The sequence below is a fragment of the Sinocyclocheilus rhinocerous genome, unplaced genomic scaffold (genome assembly GCF_001515625.1).
Source record: "Sinocyclocheilus rhinocerous isolate Xijiao unplaced genomic scaffold, SAMN03320098_v1.1 scaffold964, whole genome shotgun sequence".
Lineage (NCBI taxonomy): Eukaryota > Metazoa > Chordata > Actinopteri > Cypriniformes > Cyprinidae > Sinocyclocheilus > Sinocyclocheilus rhinocerous.
This window is the reverse complement of record NW_015655397.1, coordinates 165,849-186,346: the sequence shown is the minus strand read 5'-3', so window position 1 is coordinate 186,346 and position 20,498 is coordinate 165,849. Positions and strand designations below refer to the sequence as shown.

The window sequence follows — 20,498 nt, the reverse complement described above, 5'->3', positions numbered from 1 at the left end:
TTCTTTACAAACTGACATCAACAACTACTGGCCTAGCATGCATAATACCGAATTTTAAGCATTTTTCGCAGATCTGAGTGATCAGGGAACATTTTGACAATAGTGTCATCTGTAAAAAAATAAAATAAAATAAAATGGTAAAGGAAAAACATTTCCATTTTAGCACATCGCTATCTTGGAAACACCCTAATATGCCGATTTGGTGCTCAAGAAACATTTCTCATCATTATTAAGTTGAAAACAGTTGTGCTGCATATTATTATTTGTAGAAAGTGTAATACATTTTATTATAATAATTATTATTATTATTATTATTATTAATGAATATAATTAATGAATATAAAGTTTGAAATAAAGTAGAAAGTAGAAAGATGTATTAAATAGTTTATAAGTAAATAAATAAATGTTTAAAAATATGCCATAGTGTTCTGTAAAGAAAATGTGATTTGGAACTTTTAATCACTTGAGCATGAAGGCTGAAAAGGTTCAGCATATGCTAATGTTTAATTAAATAGAGGTGAGTCAGGGTGAAATATTTGCATCTGATTTTCTTTTCTTTTTGTAATTGCAATATTTTTTTAAATGCCATTAGAGTAATTAAACATAACACAATTTATTCCTGAGGATATGGGGAGCAGAGAAGATCAATTCTAAGTCAGTCCTGACATAATGTTCAAGTAAAAAAGACAGAGCATGATAAATCGTCATGCATGGAGAGATTGTAAAACCAAGCATAAATAAAATGTACGGACATAAAAGTATTACAGGTATGTGCATTTATTTATGACATCAAAAACGATATATATATTAGGCTGTCAGTTTAACACATTAACGTAATTAATTAGTTATGAAAAAAAAAATGCGATTAAAATATTTTAACACAGTGGCCCCTGTCATGTAAATGGACTGCGTTGTGTGTTTGTTTTGATTCCACGTGGTCCCGGTCCTTGTTTTCCCTCCTGTGTTCCTTATGCCCATATTTGGTTCTTCCTTTTCTTGTTCCCATTATGTTCCCCGATTAGTTCTTCATTTGTTCCCAGCTGTGTTTAGTTAATTATCCTCATTCCCCTGTGTTTATAAGCCCCAGTCTGTTCAGTTTGGTTTTGTCTGGTCTACTTGTTGAATGTTCGTCGATTCTTGTGCTACGTGTGTGTTCCTTGGTGTTAAAATAAAGTTAATTATTTCTGGATTCCCTCCGTCTCCTCGCTCTGACACAGTATCAGCAGCGTGACACTTACATAATGAATTAGACTTTAATCTACAGTATGTATCCATTTACTTAATTGTTTACTTATTTTATTTGGTTTTACTTGTCAGCTTAGTCCTAGAAACTGGCTCAGTAGTAATATGTAACTGTTTTTAATATCTGACTAAATAGTAGTTTATTGTGACACTTTAAATGATTTGAAAATGAGAAAGAAAAAGAATAGCACAATGGTCACTGAACAACTACGCTAGTTCAATAACACAAATGGCAGTTTGCCCGTTAATGTGTCAAGATATTAGAGGGCTAGGTCTACTTTCAATAAAACTTGATCTGAGCACACTGGGACTTTTGTTTATGTAATAACCTTGTGGAGTTCAGCAGGAAGGGCTAAACTTATTACCAAACAGTTTTTTGAGACCCACCCAGATGTATCCCTGCAGTGGACCTTTAGCACAATATCTTTCATGCAGATGTTGTCCTGTATTGTAACTAAATGTAAGCTTTGTGGGAATTAAACACTTTAGAAATAACAAAAATGGACAGTATTAACACAGTAACTCAGATGAATGAGGATTCAAAACAGGAGAAACGTGATGATGATCAGTCAACATCAAGTTCACAGGTTGTTTGTGGAGGGTGTCAAAAGAAACTCCGAAGTTTGTTACCGATGAATTACAAAGAAGAAATTGTAGTGCAGGTGAAACTGGCTGGACCAGTGGTAAGTATGATTATAGATGTATTAAGGCTTTATGGTGTTAAACTTTGATTATATCCAATCAACTAACCAAATATTGAGATGAGTTTTCTTTCACTGTTGACTGACAATGACATTATTTCCAAATATTTGTTTTGTAAAGTATGAGGTTTCTAATTTTGAATGTAACTATTTAAATCAAACATTGACACTAAAATAAACTAAATAGCATAAATTGTGGTATGATATGAAATTCTGAATGTTAATTTGATAATTTGTACCTTAAATACAACCAAGGTCACAAATTAAAAACTATATTCAGTTATATTTATAATAAATATTTAATTGTAATGATATAGGCAAATTTTTTAGTAGTCTATTTTATTTGAAGAACATGACATAACATGATCAGTATTCTGGAATACCATAAGTTTATTTCTCAAAAAGTGGAAGTGTCTGTTACTGAATACTGGAAATGTTTCCTCTCTTCATACAGTTTATTTCTCAGCTGATGATCTTTCTGATCAGCTTCATCAGCACTGTGTTCTGTGGACACTTGGGGAAAACTGAACTGGCCGCTGTGGCACTGGCTATTGCTGTGAGTAAAAAAAAAAAAAAAACTTAAAATTATAGTGGCATTTATTAAAAGTCCTTTTAGGGAAAAAAAATGTCCTTTTTGCTCACAGGTTATTAATGTGACAGGCATCTCTGTTGGTTTTGGACTGGCGTCTGCTTGCGATACACTCATCTCTCAGGTCTGATAGTGAATGATTGACATAGATTGAATCACAATCTATGATTATGAATATGAGTGAATATGTAATTTGTGTGTCATTTGAATTGAATTGTGTCCTCCAGACGTTTGGCAGTAATAATCTGAAGCGGGTGGGTGTGATACTGCAGAGAGGAATTCTCATCCTCCTGTTGGCCTGTTTCCCCTGCTGGGCGCTGCTCATCAACACCGAGCCCATCCTGCTGGCTGTCCGACAGAGTCCCAGTGTGGCCAGGTCTGACAAATTCAACACTCGCTAGATACACTTCAGACCAAAGTTCCTTACATTTACCCTTTATCGAAACTGACATTTATATGTATATATGTTTATATGATATTTTTAAAAAATGGATGGATGACCTTCAATTTTGTATTTATTAATTTAGAAAATTTTTAGCATTCTTAATTTTGAAAATTCAGCTTTGCCATCACAGGAAAGTATTACATTTTTAAATATATAAATAGAAAACAGTTATTTTAAATTCCAATAATATTTCATAAGATATATTTAATTTCATAAGCATAAGAGATGTCCTTCAAAACATTAAAAAAACGTAGTACTTTAGCAAAAACTTACTTGAATCTGCTCATAAAACAATAGTCATAATATTTGTGGTGTGAATAGTAAATCATTGCTGTGCAACTATTTAATGCAAAAGGTTAGCACTATAGTTTTCAACTTTCTCACAGTTGCTTTCATTGTGGCTATTCAGCAGTTTTCAAACATAAACAGTTAATTAATATAATTTGTGACCCTGGACCACAAAACCAGTCATAAGGGTCTTTTTTTTTTTAAATCGAGATTTATACATGGAGTATATGTGCACATATTACCTACACCACATATTACAGGTTTTTTTCAATTGCAAACAAGCATTTACCAATGCTTAAAGTACTTTTTCTAAACTCTTAACACAGCAACACACCTACATCAAACAATTAGCCAAATAGTTAATTTTCTGACCAAAACCACATTTTGTTAAATAAATACAAATGCTACGTTTCAAAATGCTACCTTTTTCTACATTTACTAACTCTATCAAAACACAGCAAACCCGATTCAAAATCGAGTCATTCGGTCAAAACATTGACACAGGTTTTCTATCCAATAGGAACATATAGTCGATCATAGTGCATAGACTGTCAAAATGATAACAATTAATGGCATTACAAAAACTGCATTACTTGTCATGTCTCAGTTCGACCTGTATAGAACATACAATATGAGATCCATTTAAAAAAATAAATAAATAAATAATAATAATTCAGTGAGCTGAAATCTACATTTTTGTGTGTGTGTGTAAATGTGTGGATTCATTTTAGATCGTATGTGCACAGCATAGTGAAGGAGTCATCAGTACTTTATGGAATGTAAAAGAAAAGTGACAGAATTGCTACAGGAATTATAACAGTAATATAAGAAAAACAGAAAATGATGGTCCGTAGCACAGACCAGAAGGCCACAGTACGAAGAGAGAATGGGCTGGGTGTGTGGGGTTCAAAGTGATTTTCTTAGCCCTTTTCCTTACTCTGGAGGTGTACAGACCTTGGAGGTTGGGCCAATAATCGTCTCAGCAGTCTTGGCTGTCTGTTGTAGTCTCTTGATGTCTGATTTGGTAGCTGAACCAAACCAGATAGTCCTGGTCCAACTGCTCCTATCCCTCGTCCAGACATTTTCTTTCTTTTTCTGCTTCTCTGTGTTGTTCTGTATTGTTTTGAACAAAACCAATCCAGAGAGTGCCTTTTTATTGTGCATGGCCATGTAATGGAAAGACTTGAAATTATTAATTAAGATTTGAATGAGCTATTTAGCAATTATCAGTAATTAAAATAATTCTTATCAGCTCTTTTGTTGCAGAAGTAGAGGCTTTAAAAAAAAAAATAAGAATGATCCATGATTTTGGTATGAGGTAAACTTATGTGAAAAGAAAATTTAAGCAGTTTAGAAACATGTTAATTGACTGAATATTGTGTGAAAACAACATGAATTGTGTTAATGGTATGGTCACAACAGACGGATGTTTTGCTAATTGTGTTTAGAGTTTTGAAAATGTGATTATAGATTGGACAAATGGATGTTAGCAATTGAAAAAAACTGTAATATCCTAATGATTTTTGGCATAAAAGAAAAATCGATTATTTTGACTTCATACAATGGTTTTTTGGCTGTTGCTAAAAATATACCCCAGCGACTTAAGACTGGTTTTGTGGTCCAGGGTCACATTTGGTCATGTGACATTCGCATGGACCTACAGTCCTGTCAATGAAGTTTCTTTAACAGTGTGTTATTACTTCCCTCTCTCAACAGTCTGTCACAACTCTATGTAAAAATATTCATGCCTGCTCTGCCTGTAAGTGACACATTACTTTAAATTAATCTGTTTAAATATATGAGCCTGCAAAATAAAACTATAAAGAACTATTCCACAATGTAAGTGGAAAAAAAATATTCTACAATGTAAGTAACAATGTGGAAGTGTGAAATAAGCATAAGAAAGTTTATTTTTCCATCCAATTATGCTTTTCACTGTTGTTACCATCCTCAGGCTGCATTTGTCTATCAGCTGCAGGGAAGGTATCTTCAAAATCAGGTCAGGGCTCTGTTGCTGAAGATCTTTCTTCTTCTTTTGCTTTCTTTCTTCTTCTTTTGCTTGACCTTGTTTGTTCATGTAGCCTAGTTCATGAGTCTGCTTTTCTTTGTTTGTTTAGGGTATTATTTGGCCTCAGGTCATCACAGGAGCAGCAGGAAATGTCCTCAATGCTTTAATAAACTACATCTTTCTTCATCTGCTTGATCTTGGTGTGGCGTAAGCATTTTTATTTTGATTATTTCTTATTTAGGGACTTGGCATGTTGCCTTTATTCAGTGTGAGGGATTAGAGAAAAGTGCAAACTTCTTTTATTTATTTAAACTTCAGTTAGATTCGGTTATTTACAAAGTCAAAATGATTAACTGGACTTTCTTATTAACTATCAGAGGATCTGCTGCTGCAAACACCATTTCCCAGTATTCCTTGGCTGTGTTTCTCTTTTTTTATATTCGATGGAAGGGCCTGCATAAAAACACATGGGACGGTGAGTATCTATCTATCTATCCATCCATCCATCCATCCATCTTAGTGTATGACTTGCAGTAAAAGAAGAATATGTAACATGTCCTGGTGCAAAGTATGTTGTTTTCTTTTTCAATATTTAACCAGAAAACAGTTTACTATGTGACTCGTTAAGATGGTGTGGAGGAAAGTTCATTGAAATGTTTCTGATGAGTCATGTGATACGTGTCCTTTTTTGGAAGGCCAAACAAAGTATTTTCGCTTTCACAAAGAAACACACAGCGTCTACACAACATGGTGGCGGCGTTACGTGGCAGCAACAATAAAGTTACGCCTTCCATCCATTTCTTTGCGTGAACATTTGGGCGTGTTATGCAAATATTCCCACACAGCGACGTAGACATGTGGGAGGGTGTTTGAACGAGGCGTTTTAGGAGGGCGTGGACGACTCTTAACTTTTATAAAGAATATCTCTTTGGGTAGTCTTTGCAACTTTAGCTTGTAACACTCCAAAGAGAAAGGAAAACTTGAAATCGCATCATTTGACCCCTTTAATATGTGCTTTATAAGTACTAATAAACAGCTAATATGCATGCTAATAAGCAACTAATTAATAGTGAGAATTGGTCCCTAAACTAAAGTGTTACAGACACTTCTGTTGGTCTCCATCTGTTACATCTCTTTCTGTGACACATTAGGCTGGTCTTGTGATTGTCTGCAAGAATGGGGTCCATTCAATAGCTTGGCTCTTCCCAGCATGCTCATGCTTTGTGTGCAGTGGTGGGCATATGAGATTGGTGGATTCCTGGCAGGTTTGCAAACTATCTGTGTTTTTATGCAATTAAATTTAGTTTGTCATGACTACATTAGTTGTTCATTGTAGGAATCATCAGTGAGGCTGAGCTGGGAGCCCAGTCTGTTGTGTATCAGCTGGCTACTATTGCGTTTATGGTATGTTTTTCAAATGTTTCTTTGTTTTTAGAACAATTTACACCTATACTGGCCTCAGGGTGTTCTCAGACCCAACAGCACCAGTTGTTTGCTGGTCAATGTGTCAAGATATTAATCTTACATTTATATAAACGATAACTGAAACTGGAACCCATGACAGAACTGTGAAACTAAGACGTGCACAATTTTGATATTTCACATTCACTCTTTTTAGATGTTTAGAGTATTGTGTTCCATTAGCAATAGTATTCTGTTATCTTCTGCCTGGGTGGTAAAACAGACACATCAGTTGGTGACAGCAATAAATCGTATTTTGTGTGTTTAATTTTTGCACACTGGACAATTCACAAGACGTTTAAATGTTTTATTAAAATCCCCAGAAGTGAAAAGCATAAAACATCAATTTCTTATGGGAAATTTTTTATTGTAAGAAAGGGGGTTGTGTGAGGTCAAACATCTGTAACAGTTGCTGCCACAGCCTTAATCTATCATATAATTGAGAATAAATTTAGTCCAAAGTGCATATAAAATTAGTCAGTCTTTCTTTTAAGTAAAAATGTGATAAAAATCATTGATGTTGAAATAAAGGGAAGTCGAACATATCAAAAGAAAAACTGTTTCAGCAACAAGTTCTGTTTCTGAACATCTGTGAAAAATGATATTTGAATCACTTAGAAGTAGGTTTTTTGTTTGTTTGTTTTGTCATTTATATATTTATTATTCTCACTTTTCAGTTTCCAATGGGATTTGTAATAGCAGCCACTGTGAGGGTGGGAAATGCACTTGGAGCTGGAAACCCAGAACAAGCCAAATTGTCTGCCAAAGTGTCTTTAGTCTGTGGACGTATGTGAACAACTAAACTAAAAACTTTTATGCAGCATGATTACTTTTCCAAAACAGGATTAGAATGTATGTTACCTTGGTGACCAATTGTGGACAGCATGATACTGTATGTAAACAATGGAGAAAGCTGTATGGAGAAGGAGCATATCCGCCTTTTTCCTTCAATCCCATTATGGGAGTAACTTTGTTAAATTGTAAACAATCAGTGAAATATTCGCTCTATGAATAAGCATTTTCAGAAACTGGGTGCAATGAGGTAACATTATTCTACTCACCCTTCAACCATTAAACATTAAAAGGGAATTTAAAATTAAAAGCTTTAACAAATCGCTTTTAACATACCATGAATAAAAATATAATCAGGAGGATCATCAATCCGACGGATTAGGATTATTTGTAGCGCAACTTTATGACTTGAAATTATCTTTTTTTTTGTTTTTTTTTGAGTGGAACAATCCCTAAGCAGAGGTGTCTGCCATAATTTAAAACAACTGATTTATAATAGAACATTGTTTTAAATGAAGAAGGCTTGGAAAAAGGTGGATAGAAAGGTAAATATTCTCTTAGCTATAGGCCTACGTTTACTGGCATAGTTTTATATGAGTCATGTATGTTATATTCACTGGGTTGTAGACAATCATGTCCTCAATTCACTAGAGATCCACAAGCATGGTTGACCACTGTTAAGGCCGAGAATTCCAGTAATGGTTTGTAATCCTTCCAAGCAATTAGAAACTTTCTTTACTGTGCTTGGAATGGTTTGAAACCATGGTGGAAAAGTGGCTTTAGTTACCGTGCTGAGAAGTCTGACCGTAATCACACCAAACCGTGCTCAAGTGGAAATTGACCATTCCTCACATTTCCAGAAACTAGTGCACATGAGTCAAACTTTGGTCCTGGAGGGCCACTGTCCTGCAGAGTGTAGCTCCAAACAGCTCCAAAACACCTGCCTGGAAGTTTCTAGTGACCCTGAAGACCTTGATTAGCTGGTTCAGGTGTGTTTAGTTAAGGTTGGAGCTAAACTCTTCTGGTTTCTCTTGTGTTGTTTTCTAGTACTTGCTTCTTGTATAGTCGCAACCTTTATTGGAAGTACCAGTGATATTATCGGATACGTCTTTACCACAGAAGAGTAAGTAGAATAAGAAATAATCTAGCGTTCTGTTAAGATTTTAACATAATAAAATTTTACATGTGCGGTATCCCCCCTCTCTCTCTCTCTCTCTCTCTCTCTCTCAAAGGGAAATAGTGCTCAGAGTATCAGAGGTCATGGTCATGTACAGCTTCTTTCATATATTTGATGCCATTGCGGTAGGCTTGTGATTTATTTTTTCTTTGTTTTGACCAAATTGTAATCTGTCTGTTTGTTTATTCTTGAGAGAGAGAATTAGATTTTTTAAATCAAAATCAAATCCCATTTTCAATAGCTCTTCTGTCCTTTCTTAAGTGGCTTTCCTGTACATTACAAAAAAATATATATAATAAATGAATAAATACATAATCATCTGTAAAATAGTATACTTTTACTTTGAGTAACAAAAAATGCATAATATATGCAGAATGCATCCTAAACTAAGTTTAGTGTATTATTTTCTTCTTCAATCTTACCCAAAATATGTTTTTTTTTTTAATAATCTAAACAAAATTGAGTGAGTTTTAATAACAGAAAAAATAAAATAAAGCTTAGAGCATAAAATGTGTGATATTTCAATTTCAGTTTCTTTCTATTTTTATTTTTTTTATTTAAGATATTCACTTAAAATATTGAGAATGTCTGATAACATCCTGTTGATAATACTTAGGTTTGTTTTTCTGTCTGTAGGGCATTACAGGTGGAATTGTCAGAGGTGCTGGAAAGCAGCTGCTTGGTGCTCTTTGTAACATTATAGGATATTATTTTGTGGGATTTCCAATTGGAGTGTCTCTGATGTTTGCTCTCAGCTTGGGCATAATTGGTAAATGACTTGAAAGTGTTGAACTATTTGAAGGATTAATCTCAGGTGCCACACTGAACGCCTCCATGACTTTCCTCTTGTTCTCTCTTGCTAGGTTTGTGGACTGGATTTTTTGTGTGTGCCTTCACACAATCTTTGTTCTTTGTCACCCTCATTTGCAAACTGGACTGGAAAAAAGCCACTCACGAGGTGGGTCAATTTTCTTTACCCACATCTATATAGTTTATTTTGATATGCTAATTTTTATTTTTATTTTCTTATTTTCAGGCCTTGATCAGAGCAGGTGTACAAGCCCCTCAGACCAAAGATGAATCTTATGCTATGGAAAATAAGGGCTGCACAGAAGGTACTTTCTGTCTACGGTATATGATGACTTTAATGATGAACACAAAATGTTTCTTTCATCATGGACTTTCCCTTATGTTGCCTGATTATTCTACAGAAGTACCACAGGAGTCCCAGCACAATGAAGAAGGCCAGACAGATGCAAACACAGACCTTGAAGGTCTCGGTGAAGGAGAAGGAGAAGGAGAAGGAGGAATAACAGTTACTGGCACAAAGGTCACAGTTGGCGCAGTCTTGACAACAAAACAACTGGTTGTTCGTCGAGGCCTTGCTGTCTTCTTCATGCTGCTTATATTAGCTGGAGGGATTGTGTTAAATGAGGTGCTCATTAGAATTCTCAGATGAGCACAATTAATGTTACTTCATCCTTCTGCCAAAATATTCATATTATTTTATTATAGTGTGGTGCTACATGGAGTCCTTGAGTTACGACAATAAGAAAACGATTTCTAGCTTCCTTTAAACTACAGTAATTATAGTGCTTTATGTTATGCTTACTAAAACAAATTACCAGGCAAATATCCACCAACTAGTTTTATTTACTCGCCAAAGAAATTTTTGCACTTACCAAGAGTTAATTTTGGTTCTTGGTTATATGTTTGTGACTTTCTTTAAGAAATTTGTTAGAACATTCTCTCAGCCACTTTAGGAGAACGTTATAAGAACATCATTGAGGCCAGAGGTGAAGGAATATTTTTTATAAAACTTTCTTGTAATGTGACGTATTAACAAAGCTAGAACATTTTATCTGCAACATTTTGAGGATGTTTTGAGGATGTTGTTGAGGTAACAGATTATATAATGTGCTCAATAAAACATTGCCACACTGTTTCAAGATAACAAAGGAAGAACACAATACTATTGAGCCCCTGAAAATGGAGGTACTTTGCTTAAAATGGCTGTAACTCCTAAATGGTAAATGTCATATTTTTGTGGAACCTCTTAAAATAAAGCTAAAAGTCTGCACTTCAATCACATTTTGACTGTTGTATTTCAAATCCTTTGTAGCGGTGTATAAAGGCAACAAAAACTCAGTCAGTGTCTGAGTACTTCCGGACCTATATACAGTATATATAGAGTTCAGCTCATGAAAAATGGGGGCAAAAACAAAAGTGTTGCGTTTATAATTTTGTTGAGTGTATATATATATATATATATATATATAATTCAACCACTGGAGCTATTTTTCTCCATGTTTGGATATGACGTGACAAGCATGCATTTATATTTTTTTTGCACTCTGTCTTAACTTTTTTATAAAAAAAAAGAATGATTTCAGTAGTATATAATATTATGCTTTACTTTGTTATGATAAATACATTTACCAGGAAAACTACAACCTTATAAATGGCTTCATATAACCAGATATATAAAAATGCCTAAAATTTAAATTTGGTTTGCTAAGAAGTGAAATAACATATACTGTACATAAGTACTACTCTTTTCAGTAGTCTCACTCAGCTGTATTTTGGCCTACACAGCTGGGTTTGGAGTGTGTCCCAAATTTGTAGAAGTCCATAGTACTGTATATTGTACGTCGAGAGAAATGCTCATTTGTAAGCCTTCAACTGTTATTAGTGGTAGGATGGAAAAGCTGGCAGAGATGCATTTTTTTCTCTTAAATAACACTGACAAATTTTGGTGGTATTGGCTGATTGACCCACTCGAGGTCCCAAATTTATTGAAATGGGACCTTGTTAAGATGGATCAAGTTAGAGTTAGCTCAACGTGGTGTTGAGGAAGATGTTAGAAGTGGAAACATTTCTTGAATCCATTGTTAGATTGCTTTGATGAGGGCTTAAAGGCTCTGGAAGAGGACAAGCTATGTGCACAGCGACTCCAGCTATCAGGATCAGGACAGTGGTCAAAAGCGTAAGTCCTCGTCTGAGCACAAGCTGGTTCGTAGAGAGCAAGGCTTTAGGTTGGGTTTCTCCATATTCACTCGCCATCACTAGTTTACTCTGCTCTTGGGTGCTTACTTGGACATAGCCAGCCACTTCAGGTCTATTACTTGTTAGCTGGGACTAAAGAAGCAAAGCATAATGTAATTATTGAAGCTATCATCACTGGGATTTGAGAATAGTTTCAATTTCAGGACACACGTGATTGACTTGGTGATTGGCAGGGGTTCCCAAACTTTTTCATCAGCCGAACCCCTTAGACATAAAATATTTACTTGAAGTACCCCCTGAGAATTTAAATAAAAGAAACAGTTCACCCAAAAATTTAAAATTGCTGAAAATGTACTCACCCCAAGGTATAGATCAGTTTTCATCGGAACAGATTTGGAAAAATGTAGCATTACATCACATGTTCACCAATGGATCTTCTGCAGTGAATGGGTGCTATCAAAATTCAATCAGCTGGTAAAAACCTCACAATAATCCACAAGTAATCCACATGACTGCTGCAAGTTTGTAAGAAACAAATCCATCATGAAGGTATTTTAACTTTAAACCATTGCTTCTGGCAAAAATTTGAAAATAACGCTTCCTTGAGTAAAAAAAAGTCCATCCCTTGTTGTCCTCTCACATCAAAATCCACTAAAATATTTGTTTAGAACTGTTTTTGGACTGTTTTCACTTGTAAATTGTGCTTTATCTGTGGATATTTGTCTTCTGATTCAGACAAGACTTTTCATAAGCTTTTCACTGCAGAAAGCAATTTTATGGATAGAGGACTCACATTTAACCTAGACGCAGCAATTTGAAGTTAAAACTGTCTTGATGGATTTGTTTATTACAAACACAGTTTTTCACCTCACAAGACCTTAACTTAAAGACTAATGGAGTCGTGTTGTGAATTTTTGTGATTAATCAGCTGTTTGGACTCTCATTCTGATGGCACCCATTCACTGCAAGATGATCTATTGGTGAGCAAGTGATGTAATGCTAAATCTCTCCAAATCTATTTTGATGAAGAAACAAACTCGTCTACCTCTTGGGTAGCCTGAGGGTGAGGACATTTTCAGCAAATTTTCACTTTTGGGTGAACTATTTTTTTTATATATTTTAGTAATTTAAAAACACATTTGCATGTTTATGGTTCTCTGATGTTGGCTATTTGTTGCTCGACATGCAAGTAAATAGATAAAAAGTTTCAACTCTAATTACAGAAATGAAGACAGCAATACATTCCTGCTGTAAATTCCAATTGTACTGGAAAATATAAATTAATATTTGTTCATTATAATAATGTTGCTTTACAAGTTACAATACTAATATTTATGACTTAAATTCTTCACTTTCAAAACGTCCAAACCCTCAAACTTTAAACATTCAAAATCCTCAAGCTTTTATTTTGGTAGAACACTGCTGAAATGCTGTAAACCCACAAAAGTGTTGTAAATTATGTGAATGTATAAATAAATTGAATGTTATGTTCCCAAATTTATGAGATGTGAACACAGTGTTGCTTTGCTTTGAAACATAGCATCATTTAACCAAATCTCAGGCTTTTATTTGATACATTTTGTAATATAATTTATATAATTAAGTATTATCATTTCATCAAATCATGAACCCTCTGCAGTTCCTCCAAAACCCCAGTTTGGGAAACCCTGGATGCTGGGATTACTGTAGCACTTACTTTGTTTCCAGTTATGTCATCCCAAGGTTCAGGGATACTTGCTGAAGCTCCAGTATCAGGTGTTTGCTCATCGTTGTCCTGCCCTTCAGAAACGAGCGTATCAAGGACTGACTGTCCTATCGATGGTGCCTTTTGAACACACACTACCTTTGCATGTTTGCCTGCACGTTTCTGAGCCTAAGGAAGACATTAGACAACATTATCACTTTCGACACCCTTACATAATGGTAGCTTGACCTGACCACGCAGGTTTGATTTGTTATGTCTGACCTGCTCTGTTACTTTCTTCCAGTTGAGCTTAAAGATGAGAGTGGTGAAGAAACAGGTCTGAATAATGACACAAATAAAGAGGCCAAGCCATAGACCTGAATGAGTGGGAAATCAAAATGGGACGAGTTTCAAGTTTAGAACAGGTCATGGGAAGCAAACACTATCTGAATTTTATTACATGGCTAGTTTGGAGGAGAAAAGATGCTATATGACCAGAGACCTGAATCACTAACAATAACAAGTCTTGATGTGTTCAGGTTATGTATTGAAATTTGTTTTATACAAAAACATACATATTGCCTGTTTTATAGTTTTGATGACTAGTAGTAGTAGTAGTAGTAGTAGTAGTAGTAGTATAAAATTTGGTTTACTGAATGTGTTAGATTAGTGTTTTGTAAAGTGTGGATTGGTGTTTAGAAGTTTGGGGTTGGTAAGATGTTTTAATGTTTTTGAAAGATGTCTCTTTTGTTCACCAAGGCAACATTAAAACAGTAATACTGTGAAATATTATTATAGTTTAAAATATTGTTTTCTATTCTAATGTATTTTAAAATGTAATTTATTTATTTGATGGCAAAGCTGAAATTTCATCAGTCATTATTCCAGTTTTCCGTGTCACATAATCCTTCAGAAATCATGATTTGATGCTGAAAATGATTTATTATTAGTATCAATGTTGAAAACAGATATATATATATATATATACAAAATATTTATTTATTCATTTAGTTACTATTTATTATTTTTAGAATTCTTTGATGAATGGAGATCTTTTGAAAAATTATATAGTCTTTACTCTTACTTTTTTTGTGTAAAATTTAATGCATCCTTACTGAATAAAAGTATTAACTTTGGTTCAGTTTGGAGAATGAAAAAATTTATAACTAAATTGCAGGGCAAAACTGGGATGCCACATATCTGAATGGAATTAAAGAGCTGGGTTGGCTTGACATTATTTTTTTCTTTCTTTTTTTCACTTATTTTGACTCCTTTGAAACAACTGAATTTCTGATAAGTTAGGAAAATAGGAATGAAGAGATGGTACCAAGTATCCTGAGCTTGGCCAGAAACATCAGTGATATTCCTACTGGTAACCCAATGCAGTAGTAACAGATCAAGTTGGACAGTGCTGCTATCTTCTGCTTCCCAGCACCCAGAAGAATCCCTGAACACACACACTAAAACACAAGACAAACTGGTCTGTTGTAGAGATATGCACTATAGAGACTTCAGAGTAATCAGTGAATTACATAATTTCACAAAACCAGGTTTCATGACATCACAAGAAATCCCTAGTAAACGCATTTTAACTGATAACATCTTGTGACATTATCACTCATAGATACTGTAATGATGAAAGACAGACGATAACATAATGCTAGTTACAGTATATGACCTTCAGCTCAATCATAAAGAATATCTGTATCGTTAAAGGTTGATTAATTTGTGTTGCCTTCTTTTGAATGCATGCAAATTATAAAACAATTAAAACTTACCACGAGAGCATCAAAAAACTGCAGGAAAACGTACAGGGTGAGGATTTCCGAGACAATTTTCACTATGCTCCTGTTAGATTAAATCAAGAAGTGAGAACTGCAAAACAACAAAAGAAAAGCTTCACTCTCATTGCTATAATTAGCAGTGATTTATTTGTTCTCCTGATTCTTATATATATTTTACGAAGAAAATTATCATGCTATTACTTCATCTATAATAATCCTAGTTTCATCATAACCCAATAATGCGTGTATGTTATGAGAGAAACAAACATACTCATCAGAAGTGAAGATGTATCCCACTACTGACTTTGTGGAACCCATCACGATTCCCTGTAAAACAGCCAAACCTCCTGCAATGCAGTAAAGGTTTAAATGATCTTTCCTTCTGGATACTTATTGTAAGTTATATATTAATTACTAAACTTTATTGTTAGCACTGTGTATTTCTATATTCTACTGACCTGAGATCATAAGAGTCACTTTACTAGTGATCAGGGCCCTGTTAGTGTCTCCAGCTCCCAGCGCATTTCCCACACGCACACAAGCGGCCGCGTGCACACCTAATGGAAACTAAACATAAAATCTTGTTATTAAAACAAGCAAATATTCACACTAATTTAATTTAACAAATAGAATTGAACAGGATAATTTGTTTGTAAAACATCTGTTGCTGACTATTTTTGAAGGTTACCACATTAGACCAGTAGGTGGCGATAAAGGTGTTGTTTTGGAGCATTACAAACAACTGAAGTGAATCTTTGAACCCCAACAATAACAAAAGGTGTATCCATGTCAAACTCGCAGGAAAAGCTTTGTTACAGAGACTTCTGCCTCAGCTGGCAGAAGCTTAGACATTGAGTCCTTAAAAAGATCTCAAATCACCTCCCCCTTTTCTTCAGTATTGATAATTAAAGGTCTTTCACATCAAGGATGATAACTATAAAAAATAATAATAATGATGAAGTTTTTTTTTTCTAATTCTATGAGAATAGGTAAGTCCACACCACAACTAATACTAATGACAGGAATATTATATTACTGGAATCACTTTCAGAACGATGTTTAATACTTTTTGTTTCAATATATTTGCCATTTGGCAGCAATGACAAACCCTGCTAGCAATGGCAGATTAACCCAATTTAATAAGTCTCTTATTGTGAGTGTAACGTTAAATAACACTGTCTTACCATGTAAGTAATGGCCCCCACCTCCAGCAACACATGTTGAGCAGCAAGATCCACCTCCCCCAGCATTCCTGCCAATCATCAGGGGGGAAAAATTAAAGGATGAATGGATGTTATTTAATTATGTGTTGGATGTCTCTGATTTTTGTCTGATTGTGGCATTGCACAACTCAAATGTAGTTAGGCAATTCATGAGATTATTTATAAAACAACTGCAAAACAATTGTGCACTTCCACCTGGGAGGAAAAAAAAAAAGATTCACGAAAAATTGACTGTCAGGTATTTAACATGATTGCAGAGGGACTTTGGTTGAAGACCAATAGGAATATTTTAACCCTATAAACCCTACTGTATTATATTTGATATGGAAATGTCTAAAGCCTCAAATTGTTCAAAACCTGTTATACACAGTCTTCTATACAGTCTTCTGTCGTCTGATTGATGATTTACACTTTTGTTAACACGTTTTAGTATAATTGTAAAAATGCCCACCTTCAGGTTGTGGTACACATGTCTTTTTGCTGTGAAATCTTTACGTATTTTAATAAGTAAATATAATAATAACTTTCATATTGTTAGAAATATTTCAGAATGGATTCAAACAAATTAGGTTTACTTGATTATAGATAAAAAGATCTAATTGATTTACATTACATTACATTAAAATTTCATTTTACTTTTTGGTCATAAATATCAGCACCAAATGGCATAACTTTGATCATTTTGGGTCTCTGAATAAAACAGAGGGTTTTTCTTTTTTTTCCACTGTGTATGAGCTCTATATTCTCCCATATCATACATGCGGCCATAAAAGCATGATGTATCAAAATATGATACTTGACTAAATCAATCAATCAATCAATATTTTATCCATTTCATTTTGAATCATATTTTTTTCTGACTATTACGGTTAATCAGAAATACAAGACAACACAAGACAACACAACACAGATGTGTGAAACCTCCTTCACACATCTACACACCTGCAAGGAAACCTCCGATCTCATAGACCCACCACTCAAAACAGAGCATGAGAGTGCTGGGAATAGCCAGTTTCATGTAAGACCCCCACTCCTGCAGTGCTGCAGTAGACCAGCCTGTAGGGAGCGACAAAGACAAACACACACATTCTTTTATCACAGCAGTCATGTTCATACAGTATACATATCTCTTGTCATTATTGATTGACTAGCTATGCAGAATAATTGTGTTTGTTATCTATATGTTTTTTTCATTTTTTCCTATTCACAGTGGTCATTGTGAACAGATCAAAATCTGACAGATTTTGGATTTGGACATTTGGGAAAACAGCCTCACAAATAAAAAACAAAGTATTTTCTTTCACTGGAAAAATGCTAATTGGTGTCCATGACGAGTAGGAATTCATAGTGATAGATTAAATTACTGACAGTCTCTCTGCTGTTTGCTGCTAGTAAGTCTTCCGAGGGCTGGGAGTCGATCCCAAGCAAAATTGATTGTTTGATTCTGAGGCACTGAGAGTCCTTTGGACCTGTGGAGAAGATTTCACTCAGGCAAATCGACTTTACTGAAGGCCATGACATCTCTGGGCATGATATGATTCAGACTGTGCCTATTATCAGCTAGGGGTGGGATTTTTTTTTTTTTTTTAATCACAATTCACCAAATAGATTTGTTGACGGATTCTTTTGGTGACTATTTTTGTAGGTTATTCATCACACCAGTAGGTGGCGACTAATGTGGGGTAATTTCTTGAGAGTCACTTACGACAGACAACTTGCAGTTTTACATATCAAAAAGACCAAGAAAAGAACCTTCAAAGCCGCATTGAATTTCCTCCATAGCATAAAAGTTGAGAAGTGCCTGGACTTTGGTGTTGGTCTATCTTTTCCAGTGTTTCAAATGGCATGCCTTCAGCCAATCAACATAAACTTACCTCACTGGTCATTCCCATTGTGCTGGGTTAGACCCTATTCTGAAACAGGAGATAATTTAGTCCCCCCCAAAAGGCGTTCCCTATAATTAAAATCATTCTCAGATCCTGCAGGTTTATAGATCCAATAGTTATATGTTCCAATATTTATAGGAACTATGAAAATTTTCTTCTGGTGCAAAGGCTCTTATGATCAACAAGAATTTGAAAGCTAAGTTAAAAGCACATCAAGAACGATAACTATAACTGTAAACTTTAAAATTTGGCCTAATTCTATGAGAATAGGTAAGCATATATAGGTAAGCAGAAGACGGATTGTTGGAATCGCTTTCAGAATCTTTTTTTTTCCAGCTGATGAATGATAAAAACACAACAGCCAATCAGAATCAACTTTAAAGAGTACAAGCATGGGCTAATATAGCTTTCATTATAATTATGTTTATAACTATTGTTAGTTAACTATAAAGATGACTATAACACACAATGCTGTTCTGTTTAATATAAGTACACACTGCAGTTTTGTCGTCTGCTGCTTTAAATGCTCAAGTTTAAAGCAGCATTGATTCTGATTGGCTGTCAATGTTTTGTTTTTTTATCGTTCATCAGCTGAGCTGGTAAAAACAAAAAAAATTAATTAAATAAAATTGAAATTGATTCCAACAATATCATTCCTCTGTGCCGGTATTGTTATAGTTGTGGTGAGGATTCTGGTGTTCTTTTAAATTAGTTTAAAATGTATATCTTATTGTTATTGTTATAGTTTGCATTGTATATCGTTTTCGGCCTTTAGTCTGGAATCAGCTTCAATTCCAGTATCAGCGCTAGGTCTTTTTTTACCATTGTATTCAAATATATCAGATGAGGCATTACTGTCTGCACTCCCACTGGTAGTCTCCGCATACATTGCTGCTCATACATTGTAGCTTCTCTAACTTTGCTGCATTGGTAACATCTCTTTAACTCACAGCCATTAAAAATTAATCCCTTTTAGGGTATAATAATTATAATTGGCTTAATGTAAAAATTGTATAAGTCAGTGACCCCATAATGACATAAAAGCAAACATGAGTGTCTCTCTGTGTGCAGCTTTCCATATATTCCTCACCACCCCATGTGTTCACATGCAGCTTTTTCCAGCGTATGTAAGCAAACAGCAAGAGGCAGATGGAGATCTGTGAGATACTGTTGGCTGCGGCAGAGCCCCTGCAGAGACACAAACACCTGCTTATACTAAAGATCATTCATTTCCTGGCTTATGGCCATCACTAATCTATAGTGCATGTATTGCTGTTTAGTATTGATAAAATTAGCAGTAATCATACATACATTACTCCCAGTTTCATTGAGTGAAGAAGGATGTAGTTTGTTGCTACATTTAAAATGTTGGCAGCAACTGCTGTGTACATCTGTGGCAGGATGATGCCCTGAAACATGGCAATACATTATTTGTTGAGTTTACATGTCTTTTGCTGTCTTTTGTCCAGTGCAGCATCTTGAGCTTACTGAGAGGTTGTACCTGGTTTTGCAGATAAGACACCTGCAGATGGTGCAGAAACATGGCCTAGGAAATTGAAGGATGGACAGTAAAAGACATCAGTACTGTCAGCAGTAGGAAAGCTTGTGACAGTGACTGTATGTGTGGGTAGGCTGTTTAAAATTTGCGTCTTGAACATAAACAATTTGACAGGAAACATTTTGGTCAATGACCAAAAAATTGTCCTGAAAAGTGAGCAGCACTAGGAAACATTTGAAATTATACTCTAGAAAACAAGGCCAACACAGAGATGAAAGTGCAACCACTGTTGTGTTATTTTTGTAAAAACATGTTGTTATACTTACAGGAACAGCAGGGAGGAAAGCCATAACATAGAGCTGTGCAATCCTGAAAAAGGAGCATAACAGTCTTTGAACAGCGTGACACCCAAAAAAAAACAAACAAACAGGATAATTGACACTCTCCATAAATATGATAGAATTTGGTGTCCTATTACGTTTTTTAAGCATTAAAGGCACAAATCAAATTTTTTTTTTTTTTTTTGTGAGACCATGATATCCCTTGTTGGAAAAAAGTAACTTTAGTATTACAATCATGTACTTAAATGTGCTTTATTTTCTAACATGAAATTAATTTGGATGCATCCATACAGCTAGGTGCCACTTCACACTTCTTTTTTTAAACACAAATCATTTAATTTAATTTCAAATCATGGTGTCATCTCTGGCTCAT

The 20,498-nt window shown here is 34.7% G+C and overlaps 2 protein-coding genes across 2 annotated transcripts in view; one reads left to right on the top strand and one right to left on the bottom strand.

Annotated features, from left to right (window-relative positions):
• The first annotated feature begins 1,742 nt into the window (after positions 1-1,742).
• LOC107718056 (multidrug and toxin extrusion protein 1-like) lies at positions 1,743-10,250 on the top strand. Its single transcript, XM_016524993.1, has 17 exons — positions 1,743-1,925; positions 2,398-2,499; positions 2,588-2,656; positions 2,760-2,908; positions 4,982-5,024; positions 5,220-5,264; positions 5,383-5,480; positions 5,651-5,748; positions 6,425-6,538; positions 6,610-6,677; positions 7,412-7,520; positions 8,574-8,649; positions 8,759-8,828; positions 9,340-9,472; positions 9,567-9,661; positions 9,740-9,818; positions 9,915-10,250. The coding sequence occupies exons 1-17, from the start codon at positions 1,743-1,745 to the stop codon at positions 10,160-10,162; spliced, it is 1,779 nt and encodes a 592-aa protein (XP_016380479.1). The 3' UTR covers positions 10,163-10,250.
• Positions 10,251-11,261: 1,011 nt separating this feature from the next.
• Positions 11,262-20,498, bottom strand: part of slc47a1 (solute carrier family 47 member 1) — a 14,174-nt gene continuing 4,937 nt past the window's right edge. The window contains exons 5-17 of the mRNA XM_016524991.1: positions 20,111-20,153; positions 19,788-19,832; positions 19,598-19,695; positions 19,377-19,474; positions 17,343-17,456; positions 16,362-16,429; positions 15,636-15,744; positions 15,449-15,524; positions 15,172-15,241; positions 14,721-14,853; positions 13,676-13,770; positions 13,406-13,582; positions 11,262-11,841 (exon numbers count right to left, since the gene is read on the bottom strand). Of these exons, the coding sequence (XP_016380477.1) occupies positions 11,536-11,841; positions 13,406-13,582; positions 13,676-13,770; positions 14,721-14,853; positions 15,172-15,241; positions 15,449-15,524; positions 15,636-15,744; positions 16,362-16,429; positions 17,343-17,456; positions 19,377-19,474; positions 19,598-19,695; positions 19,788-19,832; positions 20,111-20,153 (1,432 nt within the window). The 3' untranslated portion in view covers positions 11,262-11,535. The remainder of the gene's footprint in view (positions 11,842-13,405; positions 13,583-13,675; positions 13,771-14,720; positions 14,854-15,171; positions 15,242-15,448; positions 15,525-15,635; positions 15,745-16,361; positions 16,430-17,342; positions 17,457-19,376; positions 19,475-19,597; positions 19,696-19,787; positions 19,833-20,110; positions 20,154-20,498) is intronic.